Source organism: Octopus bimaculoides, chromosome 13, assembly GCF_046866305.1.
Source record: "Octopus bimaculoides isolate indiv1 chromosome 13, ASM4686630v1, whole genome shotgun sequence".
In the NCBI taxonomy this organism is placed as follows: Eukaryota; Metazoa; Mollusca; class Cephalopoda; order Octopoda; family Octopodidae; genus Octopus; species Octopus bimaculoides.
The window spans coordinates 56439577-56456459 of NC_142940.1; the positions used below are offsets into that span (position 1 = coordinate 56439577).

General features: G+C 38.3%; 1 protein-coding gene across 2 annotated transcripts in view; it reads left to right on the plus strand.

The window, feature by feature from the left end:
* The window catches only part of LOC106881552 (E3 ubiquitin-protein ligase MIB1), a 137796-nt gene that overhangs the window by 1422 nt on the left and 119491 nt on the right, over positions 1 to 16883 (plus strand). For both annotated transcript variants that reach the window (XM_014931984.3, XM_014931985.3), the window contains exon 2: positions 15446 to 15617. In XM_014931984.3, the coding sequence (XP_014787470.1) occupies positions 15446 to 15617 (172 nt within the window). The remainder of the gene's footprint in view (positions 1 to 15445; positions 15618 to 16883) is intronic.

The window sequence follows — 16883 nt, forward strand, 5'->3', positions numbered from 1 at the left end:
GAATCTACATTTATGTGTTTTCCCAACAGGCATGGGATGTAGGTAGTGCTTTTCGGTCGGATGCTTTTCTTGACACCAACCGTGTTAGTTACCTCATAAAATACGCAGAGATACAGTATACCTATTCTTAAAACGGACGCAAAGAATGTGGACCGCACCCACTTTCGTTTATTAAAAAATATATTTTTTTTTACAGAAGTGGCTGTGTGGTAAGTAGCTTGCTTACCAACCACATGGTTCTGGGATCAGTTCCCCTGCGTGGCACCTTGGGCAAGTGTCTTCTACTATAGCCTCGGGCCGACCAAAGCCTTGTGAGTGGATTTGGTAGACGGAAACTGAAGGAAGCCCGTCGTATATATATATATATATATATATATATATATATATATATATTGTGTGTGTGTGTGTGTGTATGTGTTTGTGTGTCTCTGTGTGTCCCCCAACATCGCTTGACAACCGATGGTGTTGTGTTTACATCCCCGTAACTTAGCAGTTCGGCAAAAGAGGCCGATAGAATAAGTACTAGGCTTACGAAGAATGAGTCCTGGGGTCGATTTGCTCGACTAAAGGCGGTGCTCCAGCATGGCCGCAGTCAAATGACTGAAACGAGTAAAAGAGTAATCCCCCATCTTCGAGTACGGAGATTCTGATTCTGCAAAAAAATGGCATTTTAAAATTTTAATTTCCCCCACCCCTAACCCCCCAAATTCTTCAATTTTCACTTTTTTCTTAAAAATTTGGAACTTTACAATTTTTTTTTTTTTGTTTCAGAATTATAATCTCCGTATTTTTCTATGTATTTCTCAAAAAAAAATTTCTGAAAAAAGTGAAAATTGAAGGGTGGAGGGACTTGAGTGAGGGAGGGAAATAAAATTTTTAAAATGCGGTCGTCAAATAAAATTAGCGAGACAAGGATATTTGAGTTATTAGTACAGCCTGTCGATGGTCTTCTACACAGTTTCCGTTTGGATTGACCTGAGGCTGTGGTAAAGACATATATCTAAGGTGCTATGCAGTGGAATCGAACTTGAAAGTTTTTGCCTTACAAGCGAACTTTTTACCTCCTCCCTCCACTCACACACAGACATCATTCTTGTCATTTAACATCCGTTTTCTATACTACCATAAGTTGGCTGGCTCAGAAGGATTTGTCAGCTTTTGGCATAATCTCGAAGGCTAGATACCCTTACTAACACCATCCACTTTAATGTACAGGGTGTTGTTATATGCCACTGGTATGAGAGTGATGTCGCTAAGTAATTTGCAAGAAAAGAAAAAACCCTTTTGACTAAGTGGTGGTGGTGGTGGTGGTATTTGAAATTGGCTTCGTGCCAAGTATTGAGAGGCTATAAACAGACTGACAAATATCTATATATATCTAGCTATCTATCTATCTATCTATCTACCTATCTCTCTATCTCTCTCTCTATATATATATATGATGGAGGGACGAGCACAGATGTTTTGCTATAGGGCAGATACATGGCTACCTGTATTACATAAGGGTGAGGAGGAGTAACTGGAGAGAAGAACAAAGATGGTAGTGATCAGGAGCCAGACCATACTCACTAACACACACAACTGTGGCAAATTGACAGAGTAGTTAGTGTATTTGATAGAATGCCTTGTGGTATGTGTTCTGCCTCTCGATGCTCCAATCCCACCAGAGTCAACTTGACTTTTAAACCTTTCTGTTTCTAAGTATACTTAATGCTGACACAATCCATCTCTCCTTTCAACTGTCATATCCTGAATGATCTATGGAGTCAAAGGTGGGAGGTTTTGGAGAGAGTATGCTCACTACTTATCATGGCACTTGAAACCTACTTATGAAATCCTGGTGCATGCTGATACCAAGTCATTGTCAGTAGTTAGTGAAGGCCATCTGTCAATCTGTCTGTCTACCTTGAAAACAGGCTGGACTTTCCTAATGTTTATATGCTTTCACTATTGGTTGCATATCCTTGACATTTTGTGAGCTATGTCTGTCAACATAATGAAGTAATTCCAACCCCCCAGAAACAGCTGTTGGACCTGTAACACCATACCTTCTCCCAAGGGCATCCAGCTGTAGAAACTCTGCCAAATTTAGATTGGAGCCTGGTGTTGCCATCCGGTTTCACCAGTCCTCAGTCAAATCGTCCAACCCATGCTAGCATGGAAAGCGGATGTTAAACGATGATGATGATTGTCTGATTATTTTTGGTCTTTGTTTTCTCTCTATTTTTATTTGTTTATTTACATTATTATCTCCATGTGTTCACTTGGATTCCTCTTATAGCCATTCTCTACCCCGCAGACTTAATCCTCAGTAAAGATTTCAGAGTGTAAGTTCAAATCAGTTGAGTGCTACTAAGTATTTTCTGTATTGAACATCTCTTGTGTGTGTGTGTAGGGGGAAGCACCTTGGGCAAGTGTTCTCTAATAGGGTCCCAGGTTGACTAAAGCCTTGTGAGTGGGTTTGGTTCATGGAAACTGAAAGAAACCCATCATATACATGCATGAATATACATATGTATATATGTTTGTATATGTTTGTTTACATTTGTACTCATGAACTACAAATGACAGTGTTATTTATCCTGTCAACAAATCATCTGCTGGCTTTGCACTCTTGAAAACATTGAAATAGGGTATCCTTGGAAAATGGGTAAAGATTAATGACAAGAAGGGCGTCCAAGAAGGGCTTCACAGAGATGACAAAGGACTGGGATGATTGACAATTTGCTGTGTTTGAGAAGGGTCATCTGTCTTCCTGAAAGTGAGGTCCTAAAAGCATTGTGCTTTTCTCTATACACTCACTGGACCCTGCCCTTGCTCTCTGTGTGTCGAGCTTTCCTCATTTCTCACATTCTTAACACCCACCCCTCGACTCTCCTAACTACTGCACCATTCAGCTGCTATAATTATAAGAGAGCAGAATATGCACATATAGTGACTTCCTCTCCTTGGAATCACAGCTTTTTAAAACCCATCTCTCATTCTTGATATCACCCCTTTCCACTTTATTTCCCACCAATCACCTCTTGTTGTGTCTCCTTGTGATATATCTTAGGCCTGTTGTTAACTTATCTTTAACACTCACTCTTATCTGCTGTCATTCTTATCATCCTGTCATATCTGCCGGTGATGGCATCTCCTTCATTATACCCACCCCTTCATACCTCTGACATCCATCTGGGTCACTGTATACTTTTCTTGCTTCCTCTTCCTCTCTCACCCCCACATGTCATTTCCATGTTTCCCCAATCTCTTATCCTACTCTTCTTCTCCATTCCTGTACTGTCACTTATCACCTCCTCCTTCCTGAGCCTGATATCTACCTTTAACCTGATATTTACCTTTTAACCATACCACCACCTAGGTTCCTTTCATTATTCATTATATTCACCTCTACACCCATCTCTATTCCAGATGCATTGTATTCTCGCTTAGACTCACCTTGTATTTTGAGAATACACTCCAACATCTTGTCATTACCATCTTTATCCTTCTTTCCAGCTACTCCTACCCACTGTTATATGATGCAGGGGTAACCATGTATCTCCTCTACAGCAAAACACTTGTGCCTGTCCTACTATCATACTTTAGCCTCTCAATACTTTGCATAAAACCCATCTCCCTCTCTACCGCAACAACACTCAGTTGAGGGAGGGTCTTTTCCTTGTCTTGCGAGTTACTTGGTGTCCAATGAAACTCTGCCAAATCAGATTTGAGCTTGGTGTAGCCATCTGGTTCACCAGTCCTCAGTCAAATCGTCCAGCCCATGCTAGCATGGAAAGCGGACGCTAAACGATGATGATGATGATGATGATAATGATGATGATGATATAATATGTATGTATATATGTAGGGGGGAGAATTCACAAAAAAAAAACCAAGATGAAGGCTGGTGGTGTAGACAACAAACAGATGTATTAGTTTAACGCTCGGGAAATGAAAAAGTCTCTAACGTTTCGAGCCTACGCTCTTCCACAGAAAGGAACACAGAAAGAAACAAGGAGAGAAAATAAAGAATGTATATATGTATGTATATAATAAATCATAATCTAAGAAGACTGGTCATGTTCTATGTCAGCATAAATTGCATTCAGTTCTCGGGGGGGGGGGGGGAGATTCAGCATGACAGTGTGTGACAAGGCTGACCCTTTGAATTACAGGCACAACAGAAACAGGAAGTAAGAGTGAGAGAAAGTTGTGGGGAAAGAGTACAGCAGGGTTCGCCACCATCCCCTGCCGGAGCTTCGTGGAGCTTTAGGTGTTTTCGCTCAATAAACACTCACAACGCCCGGTCTGGGAATTGAAACCGCGATCTTATGACCACAAGTCCGCTGCCTTAACCACTGGGCCATTGCGCCTCCACCTTGGAGATGTAGGACTTTGATAAATGAGTAATGTAGTGTTCTGTTGTGTTAAAGTGAGTAGCAATAGGTTGGCCCTGCATACGTATGAATGTTTGTGAAAGTTATTGATGAGGCGATGGCCTGTTTCACCAACAATGTAAAGGGCACAAGCATTTTACGTATATATAGATATACATACACTCATGTGCTAAACTCATACGTGCACACCCACACACATGCATATGAAAGACTCTTACAGAGACAAGCATACGCACAAACACATATGCTCAGATGGTAGACACACAGGATGTGAACAAATACTTTGCAATCATACTGTATTGCTATATGTTGTCCTTGTGAGATATATTTATATATATTTGGTAAATGATGGACAGAGAGAGAAAGGGAGTATTGTTCATATCACAAGTGCCAAACTAAACTCTCTCTCGCTTTCACCACTTTAGACAAGAAAGAATATTTTATTGTTTTCATTAAAAAAAATTTCACTGTTATGTCCAATATTTCAACACTTCTCCATAGTTCTTATATATATATATATATATATATATATATATATATATATATATATATATATATATATATATATACATATGTGTATATGCATATGTATATATGTGCGTATATACAACCTTCAACAAAGTAACTGTCATGTATACAACTTGAACTGACGCACATATCAGTACATAAACATACATTCACATGTACATACATATGCACACACACACACACACACACACACACACACACACACACACACACATACACAAACACGTCTACACACTTACCCTATTACCCACGTACATCCATAAGTACATACGTGCATACTCACATACATACATATATGCATATATACATACATGTGTATAGGCATGCACACATGCATACGCATGTACACAGATGCATACGCGCACACATGTACACACATACATACATACATACATACACATGTACATGTATATCATGAACTAACTATTACTTTCTCAGATGCAGCACAGAATTTTGTCAGTGAACAGGTCGCGGTCTCAAAGCGACGAAAATATTTTGACAAATTAAATTTAAATGTTGAAGTGTATCTAACGGATTTTGTGTGTTATTTTAAATGGCTTATAAACACCTTCCACGCTGCAATTGTATATATATATATATATATATATTACATTAACAAGACTGTTATTTCATTTATTTCGACATTACCCGTAGTGGGGGACGGTGGTAGTGGTAGTGACAGTAGTAATAGCGGCAGGAGTAGACATGATGTGGTAGAAGTAAGATTGATTTTGGTGATGGTGATGATAACAGATGTTGATGGGGGTGTTGGTGATGATTGTTGTTATTTAGCATCAGGCCAGTTTTGACCAAGCACATCTGTGATTATAGGCATTTAGGCTGTGCCCATCCCATCTTTCCAGGCACACTGTACTTGGGGACCTCATTATGCAATTTAATCATGTTTCGTTTTAAGACATTAAAATGTGATTTGACATAATTTTGTCAGTTCTGGAAAGAGAAAGATGACTGGCAAAGTTGATTCTAACAGTCTGGTACTCTGTCGTTATGACGACGAGGATTCCAGTTGATCTGATCAACGGAACGCCCTGCTTGTGAACTTAATGTACACTCCGTCTACACATGTACCCTTAATGTAGTTTCCAGGGAGATTCAGCGTGACACAGTGTGACAAAGTTGCCCTTTTGAAATACAGGTACTACTCATTTTTGCTTGCTGAGTGGACTGGAACTGTGTGAAATAAAGTGTCTTGCTGAAGGACACAATGCATTGCTGGGAATTGAACTCATGACCTTATGATCATGAGCCAAATGCCCTAACCACTAGGCCACATGCTTTCATGATTTTAACAGTATTTGTTTAATAATAATTAAATCATTTCCAATTTGGGTACAATTTGAGGAGAGGGAATTTGTTGATACCATTGATATCAGTCTTTGACTGGTACTTATTTTATCAACCCTGAAAAGATGAAAGGCAAAGGTTGGCCTTGGCAGAATTTGAATTCAGAATGTAAAGAGTTGGGAGAAATCCCACGGAGCATTTCTTTGGCACCCTAACAATTCTGTTAGATCACCACTCTTGAAATAATGGTTGAAAAAGTGGTTGGCATTAGGAAGGGCACCTGGCTGTAAAAACCATGCCAAAACAGACCTCGCTGGTGTTGGTGCTACATAAAAGCACTTGGTCCACTCTGTGAAGTGGTTGGTGTTAGGAAGGGCATCCAGCTGTAAAAACCATGCCAAATCAGACTGGAACCTGGTGCAGTATTCTGGCAAACCGTCCAACCCTTGCCAGCATGGAAAATGGACGTTAAATGATGAAGATGATGATGTACAAGGCTAGCAATTTTAAGGGGAAGGGTTAAGGCCATTTGTCTCAAAAGGATGAGAAGTGAAGTTGACCTGGACAGGATTTGAAAGCAGAACATAAATAGCTGGGATAAATGCTGCAAGCCATTTTTCTTGACATTTTAAGGATTCTTGCCAGCTTGCTGGACCCATTCATTATTTATAAAACATACTACAAAAGGGATTATCAGACATGATGGAGATTTACTTATATTTATATGTGTGTGTGTGTGTGTGTGTGTGTGTGTGTGTGTATGCTTGAGAAGACCTGTTGAGTCAAGTGAAATCATTGTCGTGGCCAATGCCAGTACTGCCTGACTGGCACATAATAAAGCACCATTCAAGCATGGTTGATGTCAGTGTCACCTGACTGGCCCCCATGCCAGTGGCATGTAAAAAGCCCCCACTACACTATTGGAGTGGTTGGCGTTAGGAAGGGCATCCAGCTGTAAAATCCTTACCAGATCAGACTGGAGCCTAGTGGAAAAGTGGACATCAATAAATGATGAAATGAAATGAGTTGAATAGTTATATTTATTTGATACAAAGATATTGCAATGCACATCTACAGATGATGGTGGTGGAGAAATAAGAAACAGCAATACAGAATACTTAATTTTAACTAGAATTGAACCTTCACCTTATGCTTTACATTGAACATTAATACAGAATGTGGTGGTGGTGGTGGTGGGTGTTTTTTTTCATGCTTACTATGGAGAATACTAAACTTGAATTTTATTTAAACTTTTGCCCTATACCTAACATCGACAAACAAATAACTAGCTGTAATCCAAAGGGAGAAAAATGTCAACTATTCTACCAGATGGAAAACAGAAAAGGAAAATGATGTCATGTAAATGATTACTAATGAGTCTAAAATTATTTAATGTAGTAATGATGCAAAATTAACATATTTCCTATGAATCCACTGTGGTTGATCCACACGATCTGTATATTACTGGCTTTGCTTTTATGCAGGACACTGCATATGTATGAGAGTGCGCGAGTGCAGAGAGAGAGAGAAAGCGAAGGAGGGGAGTAAATGAAGAGGTTTTAATTCTCTGCAGAGATATAGTCACACTGTTAATACTTATATTGGGCTTTGTTTGTTTGTTTTTTTTTGTTTTTTTTTCCCATTCTTTCTTTGTAATTGATTCTGAAATGCATCCAGAGTTGATAATGATAGTGTTACAGACAATTTTTGCATTTTAGGGCTTAGCATTAACTTAGACCGATAAAAACCAAAACTATAAGTCGTTTTTGTATTTTTAATTAGATAATATTTTTAAGAATTAAAAGGGTTGAGTGTTAGAGAGATTCTTCAAATCTATGTAGATTGAGTGTCATTTGGCCTCTGGCTGTTACCAAAGCTTTTCCACCCTGTGTAAATGTGCCTATTTTCTCAGTCCTTTTGTTTTTTCAGGGCCAGGGTTTTAGCCAGATAACTGATGGATAAACAGGCTGAAAAGAACCAGTGATGTCTGTTGATGTCTAGAATATTTCATTGCTGCATAAACTCCACATTCTACACTATCAGCATCTGTCGCTGATACACATGTCACCAATCACACTGCACATTTGTAATATGATCACCACCCAGCAAAATAAAGCAGCTAACATACTTTACACAACAGAAAGAGGCTAAAATATCTCCAGAAACAATAAACCAAACCCCACAACAAAGCAAAACTGAGTTTACAAGACATCCCTGTATCATCTTTGAAATAACCTTACTCTATAGATTTAGGGATTCAGTACAGTACCCAGTGTAAGCAATGGCTACATTAAAGACAGTGGAACACCTGATTTTCTAAGTGGGGGAACTATAACTTAAGTGTATTTGATGTGCAAGTGTAGTTTGCAGTAGGAACAGCCTCGGAATAATTACAATAGATTGTTCTAATGGCTTGTTTGGTTTTCCTAGGTAGTGAAATTATTGTTTAACCATTTAGTATTGATTATTCTGTCAAATGTAATGTTTATTTATTTATGATGCATGATTAATTCAAAACAACATAAATAAATAAACATTACATTTGCAGTGAAACACAGGGGTTGATGTAATTGACTAGTCCCCTCCTCCAAAATTTCAGACCTTGTACCTTTAGTAGAAAGAATTATTATTATTATTATTATTATTATTATTATTATTATTATTAAAGAATTGGTGGTTTGTTAAATTTAATTCCTTGCCATATCCAGTTGTCTGTTTAAGTTTCTGTATTCAATCTGCTATAGTTGATTTTGTCACTCATCCTTCTGGGATCAATAAGTACCAGTCATGTACTTGGTTTGATCTAATCAAGTGTACCCATCCCAAAAATTTTGGTCTTATGCCTAAGTTAGCAATTATTGTTGTTATAAAGATGATAAAGTGACAGAAATTGTAGCACACCAGACTAAATTCCAAACATTGTTAAGATTTGCTCCAAACATTCTGAGTTCAATCTTACCAGAATCAAATCTGCCTCTCATTTTTTAGGGTTGATGATGTATGTGTGCAATGTTCACTTTGTTCATGTAGGCCTATGTTTCTATGCAGATTCAGTTTTGGTTTGTTGTTTCTGGTGCTATTTTAGTCTTTCTGTTGTGTAAAGTATGTGCAGTATTGGTTATGTTATCTTGTTGCTTCATGATTATGTTTCATATGTGCAGTATAGTAGGTGTTATGTGTTCCAATGTCGGAGGGTGCTTGTGTCAAATGTGCAATCTGTATTGCATTAATGTGTTGCAACTACATAGAATGTGAGTTCTAGTGCCAGGAGTCCGTTATATAAAAGTATGTGTTGTGTTTATTGGATGATGGTTGCATAGGCTGTTTGTTGTGGTCATGCCGGAGATAGTATCACTTTAAGACTGAAGTGGTTATATTGTGGACACTATCAATTTACATTAGTAGTGGTGGTGGTGGTGGTGGTGGTGATGTTAGAAACTGTCATTTCAAGCTATAAAATGAGATCATGTTGAAGACATTACTATTTTAGATGGGAGTGATCATAATGGGAACACTATCATCATAAATTGCTGTTGAGGGCCTTACCATTTTTGAATTGGTTGAAGTTATGTTGGGGTCACTGCTACTTTAGATTGTTGTATTTATATTAGAGACTTTGCCTTTTAAACTGTTATTAGGGTCATGGTAGGAAGCAAAATGATTATATTAATTTTTTAGGATGGTGGTAGTGATTGTTTATATTGATGGTCATTAAGAATAATATAATTCTTGGAAAGGAGTGCTTAACACACTTGAAAAAAAAAATGGAATATATTGTTTATAATGGTTTCAGATTTTGGTACAAGGCCAGCGCCCCCCCCCCCCCCCCCCGTGCTTAACTGGTACTTAATTTATTGATTGATCCTGAAAGGATGAAAGGCAAAGTTGACCTTGGCAGAATTTGATCTTAGAATGTAAAGATGGAGAAAATGCTGCTAAGCGTTTCCTCCACCATGCTAACGATTCTGTTAGCTTGCTGCCTTTTTGTTTGTAAAAGGAATATATCCTGTGACAGCAGGAAGTGAATTGGCAGAGTCATTTGTGCATTAGATAGAATGCTTTGTGGTATTTGTTTTAGTTCTCTGCAGTCTGAGTTCAAAACCATGCCAAGTTCAACTTTTCCTTTCATTCTTTTGTGATTGATATAGTAACAGTCCAGATTAGTGGATTGGCAAACTTCTGAGAGTGTAGGATGGGTTACTTTATGGTATCTGTTCTAGCTCTGATGGCAAAGCCTGCTATGATACTGGTACCAAACTTTATTAAGCCTCTGCCTTTCCTTTGGACAACTGGGAAGAGGGAAGACTTGACTGCTGATCTTCCATGAAAAGCCTTTTGTAGGCCTGCACCTTTGATAGGAACTTTGTAAGGTGCATGTTCATTGATCTCACAAAACCTCCTGAGGTCCCAGTGACAGGAGGAATAGCAGCGATGCTTATTAACTGGTTTTAGGCAATGTTTTGAGAGAAGCAGGGAATGGTTGTAGTCATGGCAAAAGACAAAGACAGTGATGTCATAACATGATGGTGATTCACTCAATGTGGACTCTTGGTACATGGAGAATATCTTCTGAGGGATTGATTTTTGTCCCCTGTGTTTGGATGCACGTAATATGTGTTGAAAGATGGACACTTTTAAGCTTCTGTCTCCTACAAATCCTAAAAATCTTTGTAATAAGATAAGTTTGTGTGTTGTGAGATGAGGTGAAATCTAATATTTAGATAGGAGCCTTCTCTGAAAATGTGGAGTGAGATAGAGACAAAGCCAAGCTATCTTCACCCATTGATAACAATTTGATAAATCTGGAGAGGTTAAAATATGAGAATAAAATGACAGGGAAGTTGTGTTTTAGCCTTGGGTCAACCCTAACTGGGTCAACCCTAACTGGGTCAACCCTTGGGTCAACCCTTGGGTCAACCCTTGGGTCAACCCTAACTGAATAAATCTTTTTCTTATGTACAGTAAAACCAGGACTTCATTATCCAACATGTACTTTTTTTAAGATGGTAGGATCTGGTTTGGCTACTGTTTCTAGCATATGAAGCAACCATGTAGAAGCTCTCTTGTTGCTTAATAATGATTGAAGTAGAGGTGATAGGTGTAGTTTGTCAGATGAATCATAGTAAAGTGGGTGCTAGCTTACTTGATAAGGCGAACCAAATAATTTGAATTAAAATTATACCCTTAATCATGAGAACAATCATTTTCTAAATGACTAATTGTGGTCAATAACTAACTAAATAAATAAATAAAGAAAGAAAGAAAGAGCAGGAAAAACAACCCCATCAAATTTTTATTCATCAAAATTAATTAAATGCTGTTTGTAGGGTAAGATGAATAGTTATGTAGCCAGGTTGTCTGTCATAAGGAGTAACTTTGTGCTCAGTTTTGTTAACTTTATTGAAGTGAGTGGGTGAATGACATCAGGAAATAATGACTAAATCTTAATCCCCATTTGCTTGCATTAAGCAGCAATATCATAATAAAGCAAGTATTAGAAACAAAAAGTACAGAAAAAAAAAAGGAAAAAAGAATTGTAAAGAAACTTCCCAGTCATAGAAAATACAAATCAAGTTTGTTTGCCAGTTGAGCTGGATGTGCTGGTTAACCTCTCCTAAACTTCCCACACCTGTTCTATTATGTTAATCCTTCCACACACTTTCAGTACACAATAGAAGGCTGTATAGACTTCTCTGGTTCTTCTCCTGTACCTTCCCTTAATCTCACCCTTCAAACATTACAATTCACACCACCAAGGCTACTATAATAACTAATTTCATAATCACTGCTACCACCTTCTTCGAACTGTCCACCCACCCACCACCACCACCACCGATACAATCAAATCCCCTTAACCACCTTTTATCACAGTCATTGCTACCTGTGGTCACTCAGCCTGCTAGAAATAGCAACCAAATTGCACCCAACAATTTTTTAAGTTGGAAGGACAACTTATGCTTATAAAACTATGTTGATCATGACTGGAATCCCTTTGATTATAGGTTTGCTCAATCAAGCTGACCTGGGGCTTGATAAAAGATAGGTCTAGATTATCCAATGTGTCCTTCCATTTTTTAAGATGGTACAGTGTGCTATGTGAGAGAAATTTGGCTGCTATTTCTAGCAGGTCAAGCAACCATATAGAAGCTTCTTCATAGCAGTGTTCCAGTATAATGCTGATGTGTCTAGTTAGTTTTAATTAGTTAGACATGTAGCTGTAAGGGCTGCAGCTGTGAACTGTGTTCATTGTATATCTTGGCATTTTTGAATCTGAATATTTTTATTTATTGTGTATTCGATATACGAGTGCAGCTGTGTGTGTGTGTGTGTGTGTGTGTGTGTGTGTGTGTGTGTGTTTATGTCTATGTGCACTTTCAAGTCAATTTAGTTTATTCTTGCACATAGTCCCCCAAAAGATTAAATTACAGTGAATTAAGTCACACAAAATAACACATTGCAGATGCCTGCAGTTGGCATTACATGCAAAGATAATGACAAGTCATCTTTTTTTTTTTTAAATTAAAAAATGTTAACAAAAGCACTTAAGAAGCTCACTTTTCAGCCATGTGTCTGGCCTTGGGTTCAGTCTCACTGTGTGGCACCTTGGACAAGTTCTTTTATCATGTTCCTGGGCTGACCATAGGCTTGTGAATGCAGTTAATAGATGGAAACTGTGTGGAAGCCCATTGTGTGTGTGTGTGTTTGTGTTGGCATTTGTCCTACCCTCACTGCTTGATGACTGGTGTTGTTTTGTTTATGTCCCCATAACTTAGCAGTTAAGCAAAAGTGACCAATAGAATAAGTTCCAGACTTAGAAATAAGTAGCGGGGTCTGTTTGATTAACTAAACCGTTCAAGGTGGTGTCCAAGCATGACCACAGTCCAATGAATGAAACAAGTAAAAGATAAAAGATGTATTTTGTTTAGATGTGTGGTTGTAACGCTAGCACTGTTTCCGGTCACTTATTTCCAACAAATAGGAGTTACTTCTCATAGTTGTGTATGTTCAACCTGCCGTGTTGCCTGACCCAAGGACAACCTTTATACAACAAACCTAAGATTAAAGCCATGACTGTTTCATATTATTTTTAGATATAGTATAATCATGACCATATTATCTAAATGTGTCCTTTGGTTTTTTTTTTTTTTTATTGCAGGATGTGATTTCGAACAGGTTGGCTTGCAGTCTTTTATGTTGTTTAGTATGGTTGTGAAAGAGAGAATCGATATGACACTGGAGTAGACTTGATTTTACTGTATAGTAATATTCTTTTCTACTCTAGGCACAAGGCCTGAAATTTTGGGGGAGGGGGCCAGTCGATTAGATCGACCCCAGTACACAACTGATAATTTATTGATACCGAAAGGATGAAAGACAAAGTAGACCTTGGTGGGATTTGAACTCAGAACGTAAAGACAGACGAAATACCGTTAAGTATTTCGCCCGGCATGCTAACATTTCTATCAGCTCACCACTTTACTATATAGTAATATTGGTTTCAAATTTTGGTGCAAGATAGCAATTATGAGGAGGAGGTGTAAGTTGATTACATTGACATCAGTCAGGGCTGGATTAAGACCCATAGAGACCCCGAGGACTCAAAAGGGTTTTGGTGCCCTTAAGCACATGTAAATGGTTCAAAATGTCAACAAAAATAATTCAAAATGTAAACGATAATAAATCATATATATTTTTATTTTTTCAAAATGAAACAAAACTAACAGTAAGATGGAAAATAATGTTTATTTTTGTATACTTCCATTTTATTTATATTTGAGAAGTTTTCTCCTTCGTTTTTTTTCTTCTTAATTGCAAAGTGTTTGATGATATTGTTAAAATTAATTTTACATAAAACTTCTGCTTCTATGCTTAGTAGAGATAAGGCATTACAATTATTATTTTAGCAAGTTTAAAGTGATTTCTTTTGTGCCGTAAATCATTTTCATTTCTGTGGTGCTCCCGTCCCTTGATACCCTAAGCACGTGCTTATTTTGCTTAATGGGTTAATCCAGCACTGACCCCAGTCTTCAACTGGTATGTCTTTTATTGTACCCAAGAGGATGAAATGCAAAGTTGACCTTGGTGGGATTTGAACTCAGAATGTAAATATGGACGAAATGCTGAAAAATATTTTGCTCAATATGCTAATGATTCTGCCAGCTCACTGCATTATGTAGGGTTAGTAATATTAGTAATGTCTTAATACTACATTGCAAAATGAGAACTGGCTATACCTGAGCTGATTGCAAGGTAACAAGTGGCTATATTTAATTCAAACAGATATTGATAGAGGCAAGTAGAATAATGACTGTGGAGATGTTATCTGGAACATGGCACATTATCTGTAGAAATGTTTGAACTGTTATCTTTGAGATTAATATTGTACCTTTAATCATTCACCCACTAATAGGTGCAGATGTGGCTGCATGGTAAGAAGCTTGCTTCTCAACTACATAGTTCCGAATTTAGTCCCACTGCATGGTACCTTGGGCAAGTGTCTTCTACTATAACCTCAGGCTGACTAAATCCTTGTGATTGTATTTCATAGATGGAAACTGAAAGAAGCCTGTCATTTGTGTGCATGTATGTGTCTTTGTGTGTGTGCTTGTATGTGTCTTTGTGTGTGTGTTTGTATATGTGTGTTTGTGTCTGCGTTTGTCCCCCACCACCCTTTGACAACTAGTGTTGGTGCATTCATGTCTCCATAGCCTAGCGGTTCAGCAAAAGAGAGACCGATATAAGTACTAGGCTTAAAAAAAAAGTGGAGGGGTTGATTCATTCGACTAAAGATTCTTCAAGGCAGTGCCTCAGCATGGCCGCAGTCTAATGACTGAAACAAGTTTAAAGATAAGGGATAATGTCAGTTTTAAATGTTGGGGTGGGGAACAAGTAGATAATGAATAAGTAGATAATGTTGGCAATAGTAATGGATGGTAGCAAGAGGGAAGGGAAATCCTGCGGGCTGGACATGTGATGGTAGTAATTGGTAGCAACAACAGAAATGTGGCTGTCATGGATAGCAAGGAAAGAAGGTGTGGACATGCAACGGTTGTGGATAGTTTAAAGCGCTGGATTGGATACTGGCCACCACTTCGCATGTTCATAAAACTCAATGTGTCTTAGCCTCTACTGATTTGACTTATCTGTTGTTTCAGGGGTTCTCTGCATCAACAAAAGATGGACTAGTAATGTATTGGTGTTGATTGGTGTTTATGTTATTTCTTTATCAGGAATCAAACATGACGGGACGATGTGTGATACCTGTAGACAGCAACCAATTTTTGGCATTCGATGGAAGTGTGCGGAATGTGCTAACTATGACTTGTGTTCCCTCTGCTATCATGCAGATAAACACAACATGCGACACAGGTTTTATCGCATCACCACCCCAGGCAGTGAAAGGTAACTATTTATTTGCATTACAGATTGTTGTTATTGTTGTCTACCCCCACCTCTCCCATCTACCTTTTATTTCTTTTAGATGGGTTTTTAGCATGGAGACTGTCAACAGATAATGACTATTGAACTTTGGAAATTATAGTCATACTATGAAGAGTAGAGTTTTCTCTGGCCTGAGTTATTTATATTCATCTTGTACCTACCATGAGGACACACTTTCATTTCTCTCTCTCTCTCTCCAGTTGGGGAAGTCATGTATCTCCATTTCAGCAAGACACCCATTCTTGTCACTCTCGGATATTTTCACCTCCCTCAAGACTGTACCCCATTCAGTTGAGGGGTCTTGTCTTGCTAGTTACTTAGTGACCTCTCCACAGTGGCAGGACCACAAAAAGGCATCCAGTGTATATTGTAAAGTGATTGGTGTTAGGAAGAGCATCCAGCTATAGAAAACATGCAAAGGTAGAAACCAAAGCTCATTACCATTGCCTGGCTTGTTGGTTGCTCTTGATTCATCCAACCCATGCTAGCATGGAAAACAGACATTAAACAATGATGATGATGTGTGTGTGTGTCTACACAGTATAAGGAAGAGAGGTTACATATGAGTAGGAAAGGTTGACATCATTGGTAAAAAAACTATTTGTTGTGAAATTAACTGGGTGTCTGAACTGTTGATAAAAGGCAATCTTGTGAGCTCAAAGTAGTTCTTGTGTCGGCTTGGTTCAGCTGTCCTTGGGTTGTTGGAGAAAGCTGTATGTGGATTGATGATCTCATGTCTGATCTGTTGTCTGTCACTGTTCTGTCTGTTGTGACTACCACTGTGGCTATGACCACCACAAGCACTACATTGCAACTTGATACAGCATTTCTTGGCTGTATGGCTCTGCTAACTTTGGGCTGGGCTGCTTGCCTGCTACTGCTACTACTAATAAAATCCAGTTGTTAAGCTCCCCCATGATGCTCTTTCTTAACAGTAACATCCAGTAATATGTCAGTGTCCTCAGTCACTGATGGATTAGAAAAATGATGATTTAGGTATATTTGTTGATGAAGTAGATGCACTAGGTGATTTATCTGAAAAGCCGATGCAGATATATCTATAGATTCCAATGTGTTTTGGCAGAGGAACAACTGTTATATCAGTTCAATGGTTCAAAAGGTGATGATGTAGGCATGTCTGATGATGCTAGCCTGTCTAGTTAAAGAGGTGGTGACAAAATCAAACTGCTAATTTGAAGATCAATGTTTGATCATTGGGACACCATC